Genomic DNA, 24,996 nt, shown 5'->3' on the forward strand with positions numbered 1-24,996 from the left:
GGATCTTCCCGGACCAGGGCTCAAACCCGTGTCCCCTGCATTGGCAGGTGGATTCTTAACCACTGTGACGAAGTCCTCAGTTGTTTCTTATTGAGCTAGATAAGCACATATTAAGCAGACTATGTTCCCTCTCTCTCCAAAATAACAGAATGAAATCAGTGTTCAAATAGCTTTTGTTGCAAACATTCAACAATCAAAGGGAACTAAACAAAATGATTTAAAATACAGTGATTAGCATTAAGTTCAGATTCTGAACAGTATTTGAAAGCAGAGTATAGTGACAGAGTTTTGTGTTGTAGGTTCTTAAGACCTAAACATTTGTTGAAAAGATCCTTTTCTTTAATCCAGGGGTTTGTTTATCTTAGAATAATAATCATTTCATGCTGTTCCTTTTTTTTCTAGTTGACCCATTCTCCAGACCTTTAAAAAAAAACTTTTTAAGTCGATGTAAATTCCATTTTAATTAGACCAGTGCAATCTAGTACTGCAACTAGCCAGGAATGGAAGAAACATGTTGGAAGTTAATGCAACCGAAATCAACCATAGCCAGATAATCCCCCTGATCTTTGTTCCCCACCTCCACAATTAAATGACCCTGTTGTTCTGGAGTTTCAACAAGACATTTAAGGTTCATTTAAAAAAAATGATCATCCTTTACAGGATTGTTTGCTCTTGCATTTCTCTTTCTTTCTTTCCCTTGCCACACAGCTGTCACTGGTACAGGAGAAAGATTGGGGGGAGGGGAAGAGGAGGAAGCCCTGTTCAAATCGTGTCACGTAGCACTAATTCATCTGCTCTCATTAGAGGGAGCGAGGGACAGCAGTGATGGCCAAGAGCTGCACTCCACACATGACACGCGAACAGTTTGGGGAATAGAAAATTGCTTTCTCAGGAAGCCCAGCCAATTAAGGACTTGACCATATTGAATGTCAAGTGTTAATTTAGGTTTTTCTTCATTTTCCCAGTAGTAATGCGGGTCCTGTGATGAGCAAATACATGTCAAGTAAAAGTTGATTGCATGAAGGACCCGGGTATTATATGTCACTGACAAGTCACAAATGTACTGAAGTCTTTTAACCCCTTAGGTGAGTGTGGTGGGGGAGGGGGAGGGGAGAATGGGATTAATGTTACCATAATGATAAGAATAGATAGTTTACATGGGGGTGGCATGGGTGGGACAGACAGTAATGGTAATTCATGCAAAAACCGGGGATAGGACAAATCCTACTCTCAGGGCATAGAGGCCCTTGAAATGCATACCATATGATTCTCTGCCATTGCATAGAATTCAGAATATATAGTCTGTCTTCTAAGATTATATGAAAAGGGAAAGTAATGTACTCTACGGTCTTTACCTAGGAAATTCCTTATTAATTTTCTCCTCTGGAAGAAATAAAACATTCATTAAGTAATCACACTATTTTGGACACTTTAATCCTTTGGCTCAGTGCAGCTGTAAAATTTCTGGTTATTTATAATTTCAGCTTCTAATCAGCTTCAGCTTCAAATACTCATTTTAAAAAGTAGCTGTGTAATAGAAAAGATGCAAAACATGAGATGGAAAGAACGTTTATTTTCTGTCACGAGTCTCTGGAAGGTGGTGTTTAGGCAATAGAAACAAGTAGGTCTGTCATTGTCTTTCATTTCTTTTAGTGCCCAGTTGTAGAGGGGAAGAGATTCAAGCTTCAGTGAGTGAGGTAACTTTGTGCTTTTGAAACTAAATGTTGCACGTTGCCCATCATGTATAGCATCTCATTTCCATTCATCAGCATTCATTTACATATGAATGTCCGGAAAATAAGAGAATGTTTCTGTTGCAATTGTACGAGTAGCAAATAAAAATACCCCCACAGTTTAAAGCACTGCTGTGTGTAGTTTAAACAATCTTAAAGTGAAACTCAGAGCAGTTAAAATCTGGTCATTTTTTTGTTTTCTTTGTATGTAATAATCACTTTCCCCCTTCATATCTTTGAAGCTGTCACCTTAATTAAAACACTTTCTTGAAACTCTTCTATTTATTAGACAGTTTTAACACACTTGTCTTTGTGTCTTGACAGTGCTTGCGCTCTGAAAACTTGAGTCTGATAACGCTTTAATTTTGGCAGCAAAAAATACTAAGAGTCTTTCTATCCCTCAGGTTAGGAGCTGTACTATCATTATATTAAAAGTTGGCTAAAGTTACAGTAAGGAACAATTAGGAAACGCCTACGAGAATCTGCTGTTTAATAAAATAGGTTTTTATGAAGAAAGAAACATTAGGCTCCTGAATGCTGGGATGTAATATATCAGTTCTTTAACATCTCCCTTCCCCTTCTCAGAACTAACCAAATAAAATAAACTTAGGCCTCCCTTCCCTTCCTATGTTGATAAGCTCTGTCTGTGGGGCTCCGGTGGCATTGCGAGAGTACTGTCTAATTAGAGCCCAATTGTCAGCAGCTTCTCTTCCGCTGGGTGTGCCGAGAGACTTAAGTAAGTTTCCGTAAAGTAAATTCTGATGATGGCAGCTCGGGGTTGCTGATTCAAGTTATTCCTTTTCTTCTGTGTCACTTTTGACGGATGGTACCTAATGCAATCAACCACAGGCCAAGCAAGCCTTTCCTTGCGTTGTGTTAGTAACTGGACCAGGAGATCCCCTCCTCCCTCGATCTCACCTTCAAATGCTCACTCCTTCCTGCCACCCCCACTGACACTTCAGCCCAAATCGGAAAGTGAAAAGAACCGCAGGGCTGCCCAGGACAGGCTCTTCTGAAACTTCATTTCCCAGTGGTGCAGCCAGAGCTGCCTCCCTTTGCGTGCCTTTTTGATAAATTTAAGAAGTCAAATCGCTGACACAGATAGATAATCCAAGTGTAGAGGGTGAAGAGTTATAAATTAACACATTATTCCCTCTTAATGTGAAATACTTGAGAATGCATTTTCTCAGTCCCCTGACATCTACCCAGTGAGGGCTCGCATTGTACTTTTCAAGTGGCATTGATTTGTTAAAGCGCTGAATTAGCATCTCCAGCCAGCTGCTTGATCCACTGTTGTGTCGTGGGGCTCTGGTACCTCCTCTCTCCCCAGCCATCCATTTTTTCCCTGCAGTTTCCCCTTTCTTCTCTCTCCCTTTCCATTTTGCTCCTCCCCGTCTCATTCTCTGTCTCTCTCGTCCTTTTCTTTCCTGTTGCTTGTGTTTCTTTCAGTCTGGTTTCATCCTGTCTCTCTTTCCTTTTTCTTCCTTCCGTCTTCTATCCACATACTTCCTTTCCTGTCTCATCTTGTTGCCTCTGAGGGTTGCCCTCACTCAGGGTTCGAGTCTAACTGCGTGTGTGCGTGTGTGTGTGTGTGTGTGTGTGTGTGTGTGTGTGTGTGTGGTGGGGATGGGTCGGTGGCGGGACAACTAGGGGTGGGTAGCTCCAAGTAGACTCTTGTTGAGAAGAACAGATTAACACGTGTTTGTTTGTGCTCATCTTAATAGGAGTTGGTGAGAAACATCTCACCTATTTTGCTTTCTAGAAGCTAAAAGGTAACTTACAAAACTTTAAAATTTGCATTTCTAAGTGCCATTTAACACAGTACTGTTTTCTCTTGGTTAAAGGAAAATGAAAATCACTCATGGTTATCACAGATTTGATCATACACATGTCCCCTCTAAAATGTTTGTATTTCTGCAAAACTTTTGGATCTGTACAACTTTATGCAATTCAGTGAACTTATTGCTAGAACTTCCTTTTCTAGCAGGTTTTGGATGATTCTGATCCTCCTTATTTGTATTGGTACAATTTCCTGTAAAAATACGACTTTCTCATGATGCATCACTGTACCATAGCAGTATTAAGATTATAAAGTCGGTTGACAATTTTTTATTTAGAAATAAGGGATGGGTTATTGCTTATTTTTTAGCAGTGTGTCTCGAAGTTCCAGAGGTCTTCAGAGGAACCGCATCACAGTGGAGAGGTTTAACACGCTGCATGTGCATGATCACAGACCTTCACTCTTCTTTCTCTGGGTATTGGGCCAAGATGCTCTGAGACCACTGTGTTGATTAATTTGATATGAGCAAAGAAGTGTACCTGTCTGAACTTAAATAGAAAGTATCCTCTGTAATTTTAATCTCATTGCTTTAAGTGGTGCTGTCTGCAGTTTTACTGCATTTCCCTCTAGTAACATAAAAATTGGAATTTGAATATACATTGGTAATAAGTTAGATTACTTGAAAAAATCAAACGTCTCTATTGTTGTTTCATATAGATTAAAATGACAGTTTGATTTCAGCATTTACATTTTGAAATGGAAATATTTCACATAGGATTTGATAATCTTTGCTTCACTGTTGGCTTGATTTCCCACCCCCAGTTCCCCAAGTCAGGTATAATTCCTTTTTTTTTTTTTTTAAATTAATTGCTGTCCTCCTAGCTAGAATTAACATGGTTTGGGATTAGAATGACTCTTCAAGGCATGATAATTTCTGTTTAAAGGAAAGGAAAAAGAAGTCTTTTAACTGGGGCTTAAGACTAATTCCAGCTACTAAGGAGACAAAATTTATGCTAAAGGAGACACTTTGGCTTTATTTTCTATGTGCATGTTAACCTGATAGCGATCATCATTTTGGGTGTTCTCTTAGACGAAGTAAGGTGTTCTTCAATTGTTGCAGGAAGGGGATGTGGCCTCATTCTAGGAGATTAAAGCTGGAACACCTTCTGCCTTTTGCAGGGATAATCAGCTCACCTGGCTGTAGTTCAGGGTCAGGGCCAGAAGGAGGGACTTGCCACTTCTTAGAATGGCCTATGACTAGAGTAGAGAGGACGAATTAGAAGACAAAATAGTAGGGCAAAGTTGAAAGTGAAAGTGCCCCATATGAAAATAGTTAATGATGAGAAAAGGAAAAAACAAAATCAGAAAAGCAGAAAAATCTGGAAGGCATACGTTAGTAGTGAGAGAGAAGTTGAGGGTAAAGGGAGAAGGATGTTGGAGGGGCAAAATTATGGTATCTTGTAACTTCCAAAATTAATAAAAATCAATACTTTTTTATCGGCTATAAAGGGCCAAATTGGCATCACAGCAGAGTTAAAAATTACTTTAAACAGTTAAAAACCTTTCATGTGATTTTCAATTTTTCATTTGTTGTACACGTTTTTCCTTGTCCCTTAGTTTGTCGCTTCTGTTCCTTGGAAGGCAGACATCTCTGCACAAGTAATACATCAATACATCTAGGGTTTTTAAAAAGAACAACAAAAAACTAATTTATTCCTTGATTGTTGTGTGATAGTACTTTAACATGAAATGGTTAAGTGTGGATGTTTTAGAGTTCAACACCTTTGAGTTTTCCTCTAAAATTCTCCAGAGAAGTCAGAATAATTTCTGTTTTTGTATTTTGTAAGTCTAAATTAAATGTCACTTAAATGCGGAAGAACTGGCAGCTTTGATAAGTAGTCCCCAAAGCAAACCAGTTTGTCAGTAATCATAACCTAATTATGAATGCAAATGCAAAGTTTGTTTTTTAAAAAGTCTAAGACAAACAAAGGAAAAAGAGAAACAGACCCCTCTCCAGCACAAGGCAAAAGCCTCCCCACCTTCAACACGAGCCTTTCAATAGTAGCACTAATAATAAGAGAGAACCTCTGGCGTCGGCCCAAGTCCTGTCGAGAGGGAGCTGCCAATGGCCAGCGCAGTGTGTGGCTCTGCAGAAGTGCCAGAGTGACACACGCATCACAAGCCGGTCACAATGCAAGGGGTCAGGGGTCACGTTCAAGAGTAGGGTGTTGCTGGGCCCTGCCAAGGAAGCAGAGGTGGCCCCTCTGTGCTCAGTGTGTGGGTCTGTGTACTCCTTTCCCGTCAAAGCTGGCCCGGGAGGGCCAAAAAAGCGGTTCCTTGGCAGGGTTTAATGGCAGGATGATGTAGTCTGTTGTGACTAGTGCATTCCTTTCAGGTTAAACTAGGGAAATGGCATTGTGTTAAAATTCCAAGTCGCATGAATGTTTTATTGCCACAGTGCATTTCGCCCTCTAGGGGAGTGTGTGTGGCGGCCCGCGAGGGCGGGGGCGGGGGGGGGCACTTAGAGACTCAGGAACTATCAGAAGAACACTTCCCTTGGAAAATTTTACCCACCAGCGTGAAGCTGATTTGCTGTGATGGTCACTTAGAAGGGTTTCGCTTTTTCCTAAACTGTGGCTGTTTAAAGTCTGGCCATCCGGACAATTACCAGCTGAAGAAAATACAGCAGGACACATGCAGAGAGGTTGGGAGATAGAGAGGAGGAATGCGCCAGAAAGGAGCTGAGCTGCCTTCTTGTGTAAACTGCCCGAGAGCAGCGAGGGGCCCCTCCCCGCCCGGTCCCTGTCCCCCCCTCCCTGGGCTGTGCTTTGCTGTCGGCCCGAAGGCCAGGAGTGATCTGTGACCCTTGCACCACTGACGGGGAGGCCACTGCAGCTCATGGTACCGTATGTTACCAGTACTACTCCCTCATTCCTTCTCACTGGCTGCTTTGGGGTGTGTGGGTTTTTTTTTTAAAACCTTTTCTCTCATAACGGTTTATATTAGTCAGAGGGATACAATTTTGGAATGCAGAAGGTCCGAGAGTTTGAAACAAAACAGGATTAAGTATGGCACTATTCTTCCCCCCTCCTTGGTGTTTAGGAGGGCGAAGCAGAACCATTCTAGTTCAGTTGCAGCCAAAGGTTTCCAGTGTGATTTAAAATCAGGAATTCTGGAAATAGGACAGTTTGAAAGATGCAGGTCATCTGGGCTGTGGATCTTGTAAAAGAGACTTTGTTGTGAAGCCCTGTGAGCATCTTTAGGGTTTGAGGACATTCAGGTTTTGCAGTTGTCTCAGATATAGCCATTTTGCAGATTGCCCTGACCCCTGTCCCTCTCCAGGGGAAACTCTAGCCTGCTCCTTCACTGTTCCACTTGTTTGAGGTATGGTTACTGAGGGTGTGTACGATTTGACTTGGGTTGTAATTGTGCATGTTACATGTAGCAGTCAGGATGGCTTCATGATTTGATCTGACTCAAGTTAATTTACAACAGATTAAAATGTGGATGTATGGAACGGCCTTCTGATTTTGCATTGGGACTTTATAGAATATTCACGTGTCTGACTTTTCCCCTGTGAATAAGAGATGTATGGATTATCTTGGGCTTACCTAAGTAAACATATCATCATAATTTGAATTTAGTTTTGAATTACCTGTTTCTCTTCACTTTCAAACCTTAATACTTTCTTTGATTTCATGCTCTTGTGATAAGTCATTTTTCTCTTCCTTAATAATGCATATATAATATACATAGAGTTGCGTATGTGTGTGTGCCTGTGTGTACTTGCATACTCTGATAACTGCCAAATGAACGCAAGGAAAAACTTTTTAGAGTTGTTAAGCCAGGATAGTTTTACACTGATAAATTTTTTTTAAATGTTATGTAACAGAAATTTAAGTCAAGAATATACCACAAAAAAGTAAACTATAAGTGGGGCTATGTGTTATGTTTATAGAGTTTTTGGTACATGATTTATGTATTTCTGTAAAACGATGGTTTGTCAAGATAGACCTCGAGTTTAATCTGATTAGTGCTGTCCATAGATGGTTTATTATCTATAAACAGATAGATTCACATAGTTTATGGGAGGTCTTAAACCAACAAGCAGTCAACTCTATAGCAAAATCAAGATTTATGTGTGGACTTGGCACTTCAAATTTTTGATGAATTCATTAGAATTTCCGTTACATTCTAGAGAATACTCACTTTAAGAATTCTTTTTACTCTGTTGAATGTAATAAAGTGGTGATGGAAGTTTTCTTTTGATGATTCTTGTCTTTAGTTCCAAATTTTAAAGTGCACTCTTCAGAGGAATATTAAACTTACTTTGCGCTGGGTTTTTTTTTCCCTTACAGCCAATTTCAAAGTTAATTCTTTCTCCTAAATAGTAGAAAAACTCGTCAGCAGTGCCAAATTGAGAAAAAAGTCTATCATGTATGCTTAGACTATCTAAAAAAAAATTGTTATCCTGATTATGGAAGCAGTTTTTGATTATAAAAAGGATGTTGTGGTTGTATTCAAAACCTTTCCAATTTATTAAAAATTTCCCTTTATAATCCAAGAGGGAAAGCGTGGAAATACTCCAGTATCATGTCTCCTTAATATGAAAATTAAAGTTGACTTAGGATTTTTTTCCCTAAAAAATCAAGCTTTCTTTAAAATATTAATAATTGTTCTTTCAGCATTTTTCTCTTCCCATTGTACCAGCCAGTATTGTTTGGCATTGCAGAACTCTGGTGCGAGTTGAGGGGTTTGGGGGAGTTAAAAGATTGGTCCCGAGTTGAGATTCTGTTGTTGTCACTTATTAGTCTTGTGACCTTGGGTGAGTCACTTTATCCCTAACCTTTACTTTCTTCAGTGTTAAAATGGGGAAAAGAACACTTGAGAAATTGTCAGGAAGATGAAATGAGAAAACAGCTGTGAAGCTCAGGTACATAGTAGGTGTTCAGTAAACTGTAGATCCTATTCTTTGAGCTTGCCCTGTGGCAAGCTTCCCTTGGAAAGCTTCAATGTTTGTAAAAAAGGGGGTAAATTTAAAAAGTTTTAATTTCTCCAGTTATCTGTAGGAAAGGAGGTATTAGGCATTGGCAGGCAACTTTTTTTTTTTTTTTTTTTTTTTTTTGAGAATCACTTGTATCATCCATTAGTCGTGTGTTTTTGCCACTCTGCAAAATTCTCACTGGGATGGCCTTCCTGGATGTCAGAGCAACGCTATTATTTCTGAGATATCAGTTATGGCTCACGATAGACTAGAAGCCAAGTTGGCAAATTCTGTTGAGCTCTGTTTACCTTTGTATCGTCAGTTTTAATCACTTGCTTGAATCAAAGCTTCCTGCTTTATGATACTCATTATCATTAGCACTTGGTAACAGAGCTAGAAGTTCCATTATACAGGCACCCTGGCCTCTATCCCTGGCTTTGTATTCATGGAATCAGGGTCACACTAAAGCGAATAGTGTTTACACCTTTTAGTAGAATGAAAATAGTAGCAAGCAACCTACATGTGTATTGGGGTAATATTTTATCTTCATTTACAGTCTTGCACAATGCCTTAAGTGTAGTTAATGGCTTGGGAAATATTTGTTGAGCAAAATATGCTGCTTTTATTGTTTTTAAATCTGGATTATGTTTTTTATCAAAAGTAATTGTGTTCTCATGAGTAGTACATTAATATTGTCATAGATGGTCTTTGATTAGCATTCTTATTTTGCCTAACATCTCATTTCTCTTAGCCAACACTAGTTTGAACATACTCCATCTTAGATCTAAAATAAATATTTGGCTTAGCGTTTACTTTCCACCTGTTGCTAAGAGTAAAAGAATGAGGATTAAAAACTAATCATTTCATAGCTACCTCTTAGCTCACACAGTGTGCTAGGGGTGGTACCCACTTTGTCTTTCTCAGCTCTTGCAAAAGCATTCAGGGCAGGTACAATTATTTCCATTTTACAGATGAGGAAATAAAGGTCTCAAACCTGTATCCAGCAAGTTTGACCCCCAAAGTCTTTGCTTTTTCCTCTCCCACATCCTTCATCCGTCTATAACTTAAGCCGGCTATTAAAAAAATAAATAAATAAAAGTTAGTTGTTGAACCTGCCGTTTTTTGTTTTTCCTTTCAGATTAAATTTTACAGGAAGCCAACATGCAGAACTGATAAAAATTAGATCTGCTCTAGATGAAAAGGGTCTAGCTGCAGAGTCCTATCTTTTAGGCTTCGACTGGGGATCTGTGGCATAACTGCTTAGAAAACCATAGTCTAATGCCTCTACACCCCCAAGAAGGAGGCATAGCATAACTCCTTAGTCTGGGAGTTAAAGGGTTTGTTCATCATCTTGAACTTGGAGGTGCAATTATGGGGAATTCACGGGAAAGCCTAATCTCTACCTAATTTGAGAAGAGGCTATACCTAAGAGAAAAATAGTGGGGGTAAATACCAATGTAAAAATAATTTTTAATTATATCATTGTACAGCACATGTTAATTTTCAGGGCACAGATTTTGTTTAATCCAGAGCAGTGAAGTAATTTTACTGTGGGGAAGAGTCATAAAAAAACAAGTCACAGCTTTACGTTTAACAGAAGTATGTGTCCACAAATATATACAGACTCTACTTCAGTTTGACGATATTAAAAAGTTGTGCTCTATATAATGCTATAGTATATCTGTAAAAGATGTACACATATCATATGCATATGTGAATAAATGTAAGGATGGAGAATATGGGTAGATTTAACTCTGAGAAAACGTTTAAAAAAACACACTGTTTAAAAAACACATACTGTTTTAAATAAATTGCTTATAAAACAACTTAATTGACATGGTAATTTTGTAATATTTTTGTAAACCAGGAATTTCAAGTTTTTTCATCTGCTACATTTATTTTGGGATTTTGTATAGTACTTCATTAGAAATACAATTTCTATTTAGCAGCATGGGTGGAAGGGTATAGACTTTCAAGCCGGATATATTTGCACTTGAATTTACCCCTTCTTTATGTGACTTTGGAAACTCACTTACTTCATTTATAAAATGAGGGTTAGAAATGGTAGCTGTGAAGTCCTGCACAGAGAGGGTGAGCTGTGTTGGCTGCTGTTAGCAATTTCTTCCTCTGTTGTTCCTGTTGTCATTAATTTGCAAGCTTTATGCAGTGTTCAGTTAGCATCTCTTTATTAGTGGTGGTACTGGATTCTTAATAATTGTATCATGTACACACTTAGCCTTTTCAGTTACCAGTTTAAAAAATGCTCGTGCCGATCTTGCAGAAGCTTACTTTTGTTGAAGAAAATGAGAGCGGAGAAAAATCTCCCTTTTCTTACTCTTCACTGAGCATCAGTCATTGAGCGGCATAATTCTAAAACCTTATGTGGCTTTTGGGTACTTTATGAACCTTTTTATGGTAATCCAGAAGCAAGACACTGATTGAATTAATACATTTCCATCGAGGGACTGGTCTGTTAACCTATTCCTCCTAACCCGTGTATGCTTTCGTAAGGGGACTTTTACAGTCTGGTAAGGAGGATGCTGCTTTGTAGATGTGCAGGCTGTTGGTGAATCTAAGAGCCTTTCTGTGTTTAAAACAAAGAAAAAGGTAAATTAGAAATGGTAACAAGCAAACCAAAAACCCTGTTCTTTTTATAAAACGTAAATCCTAAACTTAACATGCTGACTTTAACTTTTAGAAGTTGTAAACTGATTTTTTTTACAGCTCTTATAAAGGGTACATCTTTACGGTGAAGATCTCATTAAGAAAATTACAAAGAGTAAACACTATCTGAAAGGATGCCACTAAGGAACCATTTAATTAACATCTTTTTAGTCATCTTTTTTTCATTTACAGATACATACGGATATATGGATAGATGCTAGTTACATAAAAGGATTACGGATATGTGAGTTCTTTTTTTTTTTAACTCAACCATGTCATAGATATCTTTCCATGTCTGTAAGTAAAGATAGCCATCATAATTTTTAATGGATTCTCAGTATATCGTTGTACCATAATTTACTTAACAGGTTCTTGGTTTGTGGATGTTGAGGTTGCTGCCAGTTCTTTTCTTTTACAGAGAGCAGTGCTTCCATATGAACATTCTTTGTTTGCACTTGTGTTCTTATTTACTAAAGGTGAATTCTTGAAAGTGATGTTCATGGGGAAAGAAGTATAATTTTGTATAGCTTAAAATAGTGGTTGGCAAACCTTTTCTATAAAGGGCCAGATAGTAAATAGTTTAGGCAGCTGTGTGGTTTCTGTAACACCTATTCAATTCAGTCCTTGTAGCCGCAAGCAGCAGTAGACTATATACATAAAGGAATAGGCACAGCTGTATTTCAATAAAACTTTATCTACAAAAGTAGGCAGCAGGCTCGCATTTGGCTCAGAGGGTGTAGTTGCCTACTCCTGGCTTGAAACAAAGCAGAAACTGATGAGGGCTGGAAATCTACCCCCAGTTGTCTGTAAGCTGCTCTCATAGTATCTTAGAAATGTCTTCTTATCTCAGGGAAGTATAATGGGTTGATTACCCTCTTTCCAAGTATATGGCAATCGATACCTTTTTTTTTTTTTTTTTTTGGGGGGGGTACACGGGCCTCTCAGTGTTGTGGCCTCTCCCGTTGCGGAGCGCAGGCTCAGCGGCCATGGCTCACGGGCCCAGCCGCTCCGCGGCATGTGGGATCCTCCCGGACCGGGGCACGAACCCGTGTCCCTTGCATTGGCAGGTGGACTCTCAACCACTGCGCCACCAGGGAAGCCCCTCGATACCTTTTTAAAAAGCTTATTATAGGAGGTTTTCACACCTTCCCCTACTCGGAAGCCTAGTAAATTTTAAACTAAGAGGCTATATATGCCAGTGTATATTTTTTGACAACTTGTGGGGCAGAGAAATACCCCTAAAACTTAGATTTTAGAGGAGATGTTGTGCGTTTTCTTACCTGTAGAAGATTGCTTTGATGGGGTAAGGTTCTCGAGGTATCCTGAAGTAAGCCAGAAGGAAAGTTAGCAACAGAAGTATTTCAGCAGAAATGTGCCACAAATCAACAGGGTGACATTGAATTAGTTACGGGACCTTTACAGGCTAAATTACACTCAGAAGACTGCTCTGTGCATAAATAGCAACCTCCTTGCATCTTGAATTTTTATAAAATAGGAATTATTGGCCCCTAACTGCCCTAAGGGTATTTCTTGAGGATCAGGTGGAATAATGATATAGTTAAAAATCACTCTATTTGTAACATTGGGTCACTGGTGCCACTGTGACTTTTAAGAGATTTATTTATTATTTATTTTGCACGCATTTGTTGAGTATCTGCTGTATGTAAAGCTGTTTGGTAGGTGCTGTGGGGAAAAACAAACGGAGAAGCAAGTTAGTTCTTGCTCTTAAAGAGGAAAACATGTAGTGTATTTAAAGTCTACCGTTGTATAGTGCTGACGGGCCTAACAGTGGTAGAATGCTGGGAAGGAGATCTCTTCTGCCTGGGGGTATCAGGAAACTTTGTGGAAGGAGTGGCATCTAGAAATACAGAGGTGTTCAAAAGTTTAGTGCAGGAGAGGGTATTCCAAAAAAAGAGCAGTATGAGAACTGTGTCAAATTGGGAAAGCCCAAAGCAGTAAGCAAGAGACATTAAGTAGTCTAATTAGACTCTGTTACGTATTTGTCAATGAAGAAGGAGGAGAGATGAAGCTGGAACGGGCAGGGCAGAGCTAGGTTGTAGAGGGCCTGGATGGAACTTCGTTAATTGGTAATTTGTGGGGAACCCTAAACATCATCTAGGAGAATATGTTTGACAGTTGGAGGGGTGGTATGTGGCCCTGGTTGACGAGTGTGGAGCGATAAAGTTGGGATTATCAATCACGGAAGGGTTATGGCAAAGGTCTGAGCATGCTCTTGTTAGAAATGATCTAGGAGAGAAATGATCTGGAAGGTGTGTGGGAGGACAGCTGAGGGGATGGGAAGGGAAAAATAGACAGGCTTTCAGAGTTTATTGGGTTTGGGAAATAAGCAGAAGGCTTTTAATCATGATCTATGGTTCTGAGTCTTTGTTAATGGGATTCTGGTGATAATAATGCAAAAAAAAAAAAAAACCAAACAAACAAAAAAACCCAAGTCAGGGTAGAGCTGTGGTAAAGAAAGGATAGCAGTGAACCCATATGCTTTGCTTGTTTAGCTCGAGGTGTTAACTGGGTACTTGGAAATTTCTAGTAGGAGCTTGAAAGTGCAGGACTAGAGCTCACATGAGAGGTAAGGAATAGGGATTGGGGAGCATTGTCCTCATGCAGGTGGCAGATGAAACCAGGGGAGAGCATCACATCTAAAAGGAGAGCATGTAGAGAGAAAATGATACTTTATAGCATTTCTTATCATGATAAGTCATTGACATAAACAGCTCTATCTTTATTTGAGACTACTAATATCAAAAACACACAAAATGGAAAACCATGTGTTTTATCATGTATAAAGTGTTCTATTGTCTACTAAGCCTCTTTTAGATTCTAAAGCCACTAGATTTCAGGAGTAAAGTATGTTCAGTTTGAAGAAATACCTTGTAAGATCCCCAAGGACAGTGTAAGGAAGTCCCTTTTACTTTATCTTCTCACTACTTCCTGAGACCCTCAGTAACAGAGAGATGCCATTGGTGGGAGAGGTTTAGGTTCCCTTGTTACCTGTCTGGTACAGAATACTGTGTACAGCTTTTCACCTTCCTTAGATCTCACCCCAGTTGATCTAGGATTGGGAAGCGGAGAGGGTGGGTCTCCCAAAGAAATCAAACTCGTGTGCTTTTGTGCATTTTCTCTTTTTAGTCTGGGGTCCTCAGCAAGTTTGGAGGGGCGATTGTGCAATGCACAGTATGACTTATGTTTGAGTTGGGAAAGTTTTTATTGTAGGGAACAGTAGGGGTGAATCTGCCTTCTCATTTCCTTTCTTCTCTTATCATTACCTATGTTCAAGCTTTGCATGCAGAGAGAAGCATGTTGCTTCATTGATCTTGGGCATACTGCACTGTGCGCTTTGGCAGTGTGGTGATGCCTCCCTGCCAGCTCTCCTGGTTATGGCACCCCGGAATTCCACTGGTCTGTTGGTACCATTTGTGGCCTGCCTTCAGTCTCGCTCTTCATAATAAGTCTAACCCACGTCAAATGGGACAAGAGGCTAGTCCAGAGGAATCTGCTTCTCTAGATAACCGCTGTGCGTTAAATCTAGTTTAACTGCTCCTTGTATGGCAACTTAAACTTTTTCTTTTTCCATAATAGGTTTAATGTAGGTGGTTCAAGAGGTAACATGGGATATTGAATTTTGGGAGGGTAATATTTGTTCCCTCACTGTCTGGAGTGTGACACATTCTTCTACCATGTTTCATTCCTCAAACTCCCTTTTCTGCTTTCTCACATACACCTTTTTCATTCCTTTTCAGTGTTGTGAAATTTAGGGTGGGAAAAACAACCCCATTGATTTGTCCCGTTTTTTGCCTTTTTTTTGTGGCCTCTCCCGTTGCGGAGCACAGGCTCTGGATGCACGGGCTCAGCGGCCATGGCTCACGGGCCCAGCTGCTCCACGGCATGTGGGATCTTCCCGGACGGGGGCATGAACCCGTGTCCCCTGTATCGGCAGGCGGACTCTCAACCACTGCGCCACCAGGGAAACCCCCATTTTGTGCCTTTGATGAAGTAAGATCAAGTGAAATGCACTTGTTTTCTTCCAAAGTGAACTCCCTTCTAAAAAATGCCACCCCCTCAAAAAAAAATTCTTGGTGATCATGGCTTGAAATTTGTCTCTTTCCCCTCATTAGAGATAAATTCATCCTCATTCTTTTTTTTAAAAAAATTAATTAATTAATTTGGCTGCACAGGTCTTTTTAGTTGCAGCACTTGGGATCTTCGTTTGCAACTTTCAGGACCTTTTTTTTTTTTTTTAAGTTGCGGCATGTGGGATCTAGTTCCCTGATCAGGGATCGAACCCAGGCCCCCTTTATTGGGAGCATGGAGTCTTAACTGCTGGACCACCAGGGAAGTCCCAAATTCATCCTCATTCCGTTTTTGTTTTTTTTTTTATGTTGGGGGTAGGAGTTTATTAATTAATTTATTTATTTTTGCTGTGTTGCGTCTTCGTTTCTGTGCAAGGGCTTTCTCTAGTTGCGGCAAGCGGGGGCCAGTCTTCATCGCGGTGCGCCGGCCTCTCACTATCGCGGCCTCTCTTGTTGCGGAGCACAGCCTCCAGATGCGCAGGCTCAGTAGTTGTGGCTCACGGGCCTAGTTGCCCCGCGGCATGTGAGATACTCCCAGACCAGGGCTCGTCCCTGTGTCCCCTGCATTAGCAGGCAGATTCTCAACCACTGCGCCACCAGGGAAGTCCCCATCCTCATTCTTTTTTTTTTTTTTGGCGGTACGCGGGCCTCTCACCGCTGTGGCCCCTCCCGTTGCGGAGCGCAGGCTCAGCGGCCATGGCTCACTGGCCCAGCCGCTCCACGGCATGTGGGATCTTCCTGGACCGGGGCACGAACCCGTGTCCCCTGCATCGGCAGGCGGACTCTCAACCACTGCGCCACCAGGGAAGCCCTCATCCTCATTCTTGATCTCTGAAGAATCAGGGAGACAAGCTGAGTGGAGCAAACCCAGTGGCTGAGTTCAAGGTGACATGGGTCCTTTTAAAGTGCTTTTTAGTTTGAATGCTAAAGCTATTGTCTATCCCCAAATTATTTCCTTCTCATTTTTGCAGCATCTGTGGAGTTGCCCATACCACTGCTCCTAATGCGGCTTGCTCACTTGGGCTTTTTCTTGACGTACCGACTCTCCTTCACAGAGTGAGATTCTGGGAGATCCTGGATCTTATGCCCTGATGTTTGCTTCTTTGTTCTTCCTTCTTCCCTTGTTCCCCCACCCCCCAGACATATCTCTTCTAAAACTAAATTATCATCTAGAAAACTTTTGCCTTGCCAGTTCTTTTTTGATTTTCAAGTTTATTTAGGCCAGTGGTTCTCAAACTTTCATGCTTATCAGCATCACCTGGAGGGCTTGTAAAAACACCTGGCTGGGCTCTACCCCACAGGGTGTCTGTCACAGGTAGGTCTCAGGTGGGGCTGCAGATGCAGTTCAAGGGAGTTCCCAGGTGATGCTAATAATGTTCCTGGGCTGAGAATACACCTTGAACCACTGACCTAGACTGTTGGTTGTCTATCAGTTTGCTGTCTAGTTTTGGGTTATTTTTTTCCAAAAGGGTAGGGCTTCCTCAGACTTTATTCACGAGCTCCCTGGAAACTCCTTACTTTTTCATCTTATATTTATTTATTTTTGACTGTAGTTAATTTGCAGTGTTTCAGGTGTACAGCAGAGTGATTCAGTTACACACACACACACCCCTTGATTTTCGCATTCTTTCCATTATAGATTATCACAAGATATTGAACATAGTTCCATTTGCTATACAGAGGGTCGTTGTTGTTTATCTATTTTATGTATAGTCGTGTGTGTTGGAAGTTCCTTACTTTTAATTCATAGGTCAAGCCACTAGCATGAAAGAGAACTCAGAAAATTGCCTATGTTTTCATTGGGAAAGCCTTGGCAGGGGCAGGAGTGGCAGGGAGAGAAATGTATCTCTTCTTACTACTTACCTCAGAGAAGACTTTTGTGGTCATTCTCTCAGAGCCCAGACACATCTTCATAGTCTTCGTCAACACAGTGTTCTAGGAAGCCGTCTACAAGTTGATGGAGCTGTCCCCTAATTAAGACCAATTGAATAGGTATAATTTTCAGTTTCCCTAATTGCTTATATTATTCCTTTGACACTTGAGTTTGCTTCCACCTGCCCCCACACACACACCAAATTCCTTCCCTCACTGTCTCAAACTTCTAAGCCCTGATGGGGAGCAGAGGGAGATATCTGGGGAAGTATCATTACCTATGCTGTGTACCTACAGCCTGCTTAGTTAGGTGTTTTACCTGTGTCATCTCCTTCAACCTTGCCAACCTTACACAGTAAATATAATTACTCCCATTTTACAGATACAGCAAATAAAGCTCTGAATTGGTAATCAACTGACCAACTTCACAAGGTACTGTAGCTGGGGTTAAAAACAGAGGTTTTACTCCAAAGCCAGTGATCGTTGCATATTACCTGCCTTTAGGATAGTTGGAGGTGAGACTTGAGGGCAGAAAGAAAGTTTATCTGGGCATATATAGACATACATATATTTGAAATTTCACTTAATGTCAGTTATCAGACTTGGCGATGTTTATGCCCATGCGCAACAACCTGGGGTGTTCAATTTCCAACGTGCTGAATGACAAGAACGATTGTAAACCAGTTGAAAATAATCTCACTTTGTACTTTTCTTTCTTGAGTATAAAGTCCATCCATGGCATAGGTGCAAATAACTTCATCCTAATTTTCGTCAGTGCTAAAACCCACATAAAAAAAGAAGTGGAGAAATAGGTGAACTCTATCAAATGGTAGGAGACTTTTCTAGTAAAGCACTAGCATGGTAGTTCAGAGGACTACGTCTTCATTTCAGTTCTGTCCAACTTATCAAATGTGGAGGGGAGACCATAGTGATAGGCCTCAGTTTTCTTATTTAAAAATAAAAAGTGTGGTGGAAACCACCCCTTACTTGTCTGATAGGGGAATTAATAAATATTTTGTGTAAAGCCCTTTGAGGCTCTATAAGAAAGATTCTGTGTAATTTTAGCATTATTCATGGTCCATCAGGCTCCTCAGGGTGTCACCAGGGAAGAGAGATTTTTATCTTTTATCCCGCCTTTCACAGTATAAAAGCAAGGTATTTTTGTTGTTGTTTGTGGCTTTGAAAATCTCCTGTAATTGTACCTGCAGTGGTTGCTCGCATCACAGGGCCAGGGCCCTAGCTCCCCCAAGAGGACCAGCCCTCGAGGCAGAAAGAGACTGAACCTCACTTAGTTCCTGGCTCCTGTGAGGATGCTTTGCAGCCCACCCCCAACCAGTAGTCTTCTGTGTCTGTCAGCCTGTTGAGTGGCAGAATCCCATCCTTAACCCTTTTCTGTCCTCTCTTCTCCCATCCTGATCCTGTAGTTCATTGTTCTGGGATGGCTCAGAGGGGACCGTCCACCGTGCTATTCGGCTCTTCTGCAACATCTTGCTCATCCTCTCACCTTCCAACACCCTGCCTCATCTAAGGCCTCTGTAAGAACCAGCATATTTCTGGCCATTCTGTATTGGCAGCTGCATAAATACTGTTTTGACTCAGCAGTTCCTTTCTGATCATGAAGTGGTGTTTTTCATTCTTAAGCTTCAGGTTCTGTATATGTGGCCCCTCTGCGGCTAAGGCCTGGGGCTCCATGGTTGGGAAGGCTTAGGCCTGGAATGTTGTCTTTAGTTAAATCGTCACCTGAAAAATGAAGATAGAAGTTATCTGCACATCCAGGAACTTTAGCTCACCTTATTTTTCTATTTATTCCTCTCACTTATTTGCTGCACTGCATTTAACATACATCCCTGTCTTTACAGTGTTGGGTAATTAATTTATTTCTTTATCTGCTCTTTGTCACAAGTGCTCCTGGCTAGCTTATTTTCAAATCTATTTCACTGAATGGTCTTCCTGAATTCTTTGCATTATCTGAGTATTTCCTCTTGTTGCTTGGTATCATCTAACCACTGACGTGAGGCTGTTATTGCTTTTCTCTGGCTTAGAATGTAACAGAGCTTGTACCCAGCCATGTCCCTGAGTCCTCTCATGGGACTCTTTTGGGGTTATCTCTCTCCCTCTCTCTGTATTTTAAAGCCAATTCTCTTGTCTCCATTCTTTTCTAAGTTCTCCTTGGGTTCAGATCCTTTCCCTCATACCTTCACTGCTAGACGGAAGCTACCAAAACACATACACTTCAAAACTGCTCTGGGCTTACGGCCACCTTCACCAAAGAGTTGAGATGGCATGGAAGTTAGTTAATTTATTTAGGCTCTGACTTTTTATAGTGCTTATCAGGCAAATGCCTGCCTGAATGTTTAATGTTTAAAAAAAAAATTAAAGTTCAAATGGGCCCTGGCTTTTCAAGAAGCACCCCATATTCTATAAGACCTTTTTTTGGTAACACGTTTCTCCTCCCAAGTTATCACTTCTGCCTCTCTTTCTTTCTTCATTTGTTGCTTACCCACCTTATTCAAGTATTTTGAACGGTAGCTCCCGTTTACAATGTGGAGATTTTTATGTCTTCTTTTCAGAAATCTGGTCCCTAACAGTCTTTATGTATGATCTCAGTAAACAAAGAACGTGTGTGTGTGTGTGTGTGTGTGTGTGTAGGAAGCCTGCCATATTTCCTCCCTGCCCCACGGAAAATATGTTTTCTGGAAGCCCTTTTGACACTGAAGTGAATGCCCACTGGCCCTCCCTTGTTGAATTCTCCTGAGAGGAGAGAGAGAGAGAGACCTTTATGCTTGTTGTCATATCTTTTGTTTCTGCTGATTATACACAAAGTAAGTTGTAAATAGCTCTCTCGCACACCGTGATTCCTTTGAGGTCTCTACAGGAGAGTAGATATGCACTCAGCTCCAGCTTCCCTGGGGATTCTAGAGGGTCCCTTTCAAGGCCTCTTACTTCCTGTTATAGCACCAGCCGAATGAAATTTAGATGAGTTCTAGACAATTACCATCCCATAATGAAACCTGCAGCCTACTGTTTAGAAATACTAGCTGATCAGTTTAGTTTTTTTCTTTGTTTTTAAATTAAATGTTTTTATTACTTTAAGAGTAAAGTATACAAAGATGCAACAAAGAATAAAAAAATAAAATGTCCCCTTAGTCCTACTACGTTTCAGAGATCAAAATCACAGTGAACATTTTATGAAAATCACGGTAGAACTTTGTTTTAAAGTATGATGTTGAAATGCACACTAAACACTAGCATGAAGACAAGAGGATAAAATTGGAATTCTCCAAATCAATTTGAATTTTCAATTCCATTGAAAACAGAAGGTACACATCCTATTTTAGTATCTTAATGTAAAATGGAGTAATAATGAGTTAAAGGGAATTCCCTGGCTGTCCAGTGTTTAGGACTCTGCACTTCCACTTCAGGGGGTGCGGGTTCGATCTCTGGTTGGGGAACTAAGATCCCGCATGCTGTGGGGCACGGCCAAAAAAAAATTTTAGGTCTGCTGTTTCTGTCAGGCATTTTTTGATTGCTTATAGGTAGTTGGCTGACTGCTAAGGCTTTTGAATCAAAAGACCTAATTGTCTAGGTGTGCTGAATTATACCTAATTAGGTTATCAAGCTTTTACATCCTGTGTATTTTCCTTGGGACATTTTGATGAACTGGAAACAGATATAGCTTGCCTTTCCCTTATACTTTTTCTCTGTCTGATAATTGATGACTCTAATTGTGGTGGGTGACATAGGGGGAGTATTGTTAGATGGTGAACTCATGAGTGAAACCATGTGGATTTTGGTTCAAATCTCAATTTTCTCATCTTTAAGGTAGTCCGTTTTCACAGATCAGAAGGATTTTCTTTTCTGCTCAGAAATCCTAGGATTCTAAGATGGAGAGCACTCTTCGCTTTCCTCCTAGTTCCTTTTTGTGATTTGGATAGCTGAAACATTCCAGTAGCCTGGCACAGTTTCCTTCCAACTTACTCACAGACCTTTTTGTTTTCTCTCAGCAACTGTGTATTTCTAAGTGTTTGAGGTTGTAATTGAGTGTAATTGTAGTTGTTTAACTTTCTCCATTCCTCTTGAGAGTGTTTATGAAATGCCTTCTGTGAGGGTAAAAAGGAACTAGAAACTGTGTCTTTGTGACATGGTCAACTAATATTAAGGTAAGTGGCAATTGTTTTGTGTACATGAAATAAAGTATTATTTACACTTAATTTGCAACATATGCATTCTGGCTTAGCTGCTGTAATCGGTTAAGTAGTCACGCTTATTAAGGTTTTATAGGAAACTTTGGGGGGGTTGTTTTGATATGGAATATTCTAAGTAATTTTTCCCCAGTTCTTCTCTTGCACCCTAGGGAGAATTACTGTTGCACAACTCATTGGTGCCCTCACCATGTGTCAGTGTGGGGTGGGATCAGCATTGTTCTGTGGGTGACACAACACGGATGCAGTGTCTCTATTCCTCTCCATGACCCGTTTCTTTCTCATTTCTCAAGTTAGAGGAGAAATCCCCTTTAACCTTGCTGATGTTGTCCCAGACCAAAGAGCGAGTAGCAGGTCTTGATTTCTTGTGACACTTTCTTCATTTCCTTGTCTTCTTCGTAATGTCTTTCCTATGAAACATCAACAAATGCCTCTAGAATGGATGCTACTAAAAGCAACTATTCCATGTTTTTCATTAACTTCTTCGAAATATGTTCTCACTCTTTCTCATTTCTTAAGTTTGGGCTTTGTAATTTTCTAGCATGTGCCCCTGAGCTAGTTATTTACCTACTCTAAAGCTCCCCCTTTCTTGTGAAATGGAGATGCTCAGATCCCATAAGATGGTTGAAAGGAAAAAAAGGGTTAATCTCGATGTAAGTTACCCACATGGTGACTGGCACAATGCAAGTGCTCAGTAAATGCAACCTCCATTTCCTTTCCTTCTCAGGCTCCAGGTGAAGAAATTTGTGGGTAAAGAGTGGTTAATTTCAAAGGCAGCTGATATTCTGTTGGTGTCACTTTTTGGAAATAGGCAGGAAGAAAGAATAAGACACTTGAAAAGAATAGGAAAGTTGGACCTAAAAATGTTTGAAGAGTTGACTTTTTAAAAATATATATGTTATATTCACTAGTAAACTTGTAAAGTGGAGTTTACTGAACATTGTTTAAATCTGGAGAAGTGAACAGATTTGTGGGTCAAAAGAAAGAAGGAAATACCTTCTAAGACAGCATGCTTGGCTGAAAACTGATCCCTGAACAAAGGAAATTGATTGGCACAGATGATCCCAGTTGGAGTTAAAAAAATAAATAAAACAAAATACCAAAGGAGGGCTTTGAGAGGGAAAGAAGATACAGGTGAGATGAAGCTGATTGATGGATTGAGATTCTGATACACATAGATAGTTGTATGATTAATGAAGGTAGTATGTGTTTGGAAATACTGAGTAGAGATTTAGAGAAGAATTTAAAAAGCAGAAAACAGGTTTCAATGGAATCTAAATTCTCTTTATCTTAAAAATTTTAAAATGAAGTAAGCATGTGACTAATAAGTAGGTAATATTTCAGGATGAGAGTAACTAATTGTAATAGGTAGCTTAGTTTTGAAAGGGAATCTTAGCGGCTTTCGTTGTAGGATTCTAGATACAGAGAAACATTTACTAAGTCATAGCTTTCTTGTTATTTTTAGTGTTAGAGCAGACGTAAAATGAGCCTCTTAAATGTAGCTCAAATACAGTAAGTAAATAATACATGTTGATAAATACTAGCCCATGCCAGGAATAGAAAAAAAAAATTTGAACTGGTATTTTAAGTGTGCAAAGGAACTTTAGGCGTTATAGAATGCAGTTTTCTTAACTCCCACTTAAGAAAATGAAAAGAGAAAAAAAGTCACCAATTTCAAGCAGAGATTCTGTTTCTTTTTCCCTTCCCTCATTTCCTCCCTTCCTTCCTTTTGACTTTCCTTCTTCTCTCCCCCTCCTTCTACAGTCCACAGATATTAAGTGCCTGCTTTGGCTGTGGATACAAGGGGCAATAAAATTTATGTGGATTTTTTCTTTTTAGAATTTACCTTTTGGTAGTTAATAAACTTGGGTGTGTGATATTTACAATATATTTGACCTACTGAGTGTCAAAAACCTGTGAAGCCGTGATGGAAGCTGTTCTGTTTCAGAACTGCAGTTGGGATGTCCCTGCTTCTGCCTGGGTCAAGTGTGTTTGTGTGCAGTTTGCAGCAGCCTCCACAGCCAGCATCTAACTTGGCCGTATTCCCCCAGGTTCCAGTGGCATGTGCTGGCAGAGTGCTGGGTGCAGACTTCTGCCCAAGCCTGGAGGAGCCAGACCAGAGGCTGGAAGTCCAGGTTGGAGTCTTACTGTTTTATCAGTTGGGGGTGGTGTGACAGTAACAGTGGTCTCTGAAGGCCGTGCCGATACATCAGATGCCATCAGGAGACAGGCAACTTCTGAGACAGGTATAACAGAGGGCCCAGTGTAGCATCTGTGCAGCAAAGAGTCCTTTTCAGGATAAATTGTATGTAACTAGAGATCATTCATTTACTCACTCAAGAAATCAAGACTTAGTATGTACTGCAGTGAATAAGAACGTGGTTTCTGAAGGCTGGCTACCTAGGTTGACACAGTTGCTATGAGATCTTTGGCAAGTCCCTCAACCTAACTGGGCTTTAGCTTTCCCATGTATGAAATGGAGATTTCCCACACTAGGTGAATGAGGATTAAATGTTATAACACATGCCTAACAGTTAGCACAGGACCTGGCACGTAACAGGCACTCAGGAAATCTTAGCTCTCAATTTTTCAAATCATCGTTATCAAGTGCTAAGAATGATGCTAGGCTCTGGGGACACCTGGGGAGCCAGTCATGTTTCCTGCATTGTGGTCTCCCAGCTCAGGAGAATGGAAGCCGTTCAGCTGGGCGCTGTATTAGAAAAATAGGACTTAATGATAAGTAGCTTCCTTCATAGATTGGGAGATACGTCCTCTGGTGCAATATTGAGTTTATTTACAAAGCACATTTTTCATGAAAGTATTGACTTGGAATTCGTTGTGTGGTCTTGAGAAATTAGAAACAGTGTGGTGTATTGCAGATTAAAAATATAAATATGACATCCTGGCCAAAGGCCTATCTCCACTTCCAGGTACCTGTTAATAGTTATGGAATGTGTGTGCCAAAGATGCAAAGATGGAGGCTGAAGTTTCAATGTGGATGGCACCCCCTTGCGTGGGCAAACCCATACTATTCTTTAGGGCCTCTACTTGGCGTCATTTTCTAAATTTTAAGACTTAGGGGATGAGCATAGTGAGCTCAGTGTTAAAACTTTTTTTTTTTTTTCTTTTTACTGATTTAGACACCCCAAATGAGAAAAGAGAATAGTTTAAAAAATTGACTTCACAGTGGGCGTGATGGCAGAAGTGGTGGTCGGAGGAGGTTTCAGTTTTTATAATACTCTGAAGGGGACACCATCTCTTGCACACCTGCTCTTGGCCTAGGGAAGGCCACCTGAGCTCAGCGGTGCCACAAGCTGGTACTGTCTGGGCGACATATGGCTATGATACAACAGAAAAGCAGGTGTGGCACGTATGAGACATGATCATGCGTTTCCCAGTTTTAGAAAGCGCACAGCTTGTGTGTGACACATATATGCAGAGTGATGGAAGACTTTTTGTGAAGAGTAGTCTGATCCTTGACCCCTTCGGGTAGGACGAGTGATGTTCTTCAAACACGTCACCTGGAATGGTCTGTCATGGTTGGCTGTTGGATAATCTGTTTTTGAACCTTGAGTTATGGAGCAAAGAGCGATGGGTTTTGCAGATGTGGGTGCGTGAAATAAAACTGAAAGAGACCAATGGAGCACTTTACTTCGACATACCAAGGGAGAAA

General features: G+C 40.5%; 1 protein-coding gene across 4 annotated transcripts in view; it reads left to right on the forward strand.

Annotated features, from left to right (window-relative positions):
- Positions 1–24,996, forward strand: part of BNC2 (basonuclin zinc finger protein 2) — a 427,648-nt gene that overhangs the window by 148,917 nt on the left and 253,735 nt on the right. The window contains exon 3 of one of the 4 annotated variants that reach the window (XM_089913202.1): positions 23,375–23,458. The exons of 2 other annotated variants lie outside the window; for them this stretch is intronic. In XM_089913202.1, the coding sequence (XP_089769328.1) occupies positions 23,375–23,458 (84 nt within the window). Of the gene's footprint in view, positions 1–75; positions 23,459–24,996 lie in introns of those variants that run through there. One more of the 4 variants, XM_089913204.1, reaches the window with a different exon arrangement.

Source organism: Delphinapterus leucas, chromosome 6 (assembly GCF_059928025.1).
Source record: "Delphinapterus leucas isolate spDelLeu-1000000601 "Yukka" chromosome 6, BTC_Dleu_Yukka2, whole genome shotgun sequence".
In the NCBI taxonomy this organism is placed as follows: domain Eukaryota; kingdom Metazoa; phylum Chordata; class Mammalia; order Artiodactyla; family Monodontidae; genus Delphinapterus; species Delphinapterus leucas.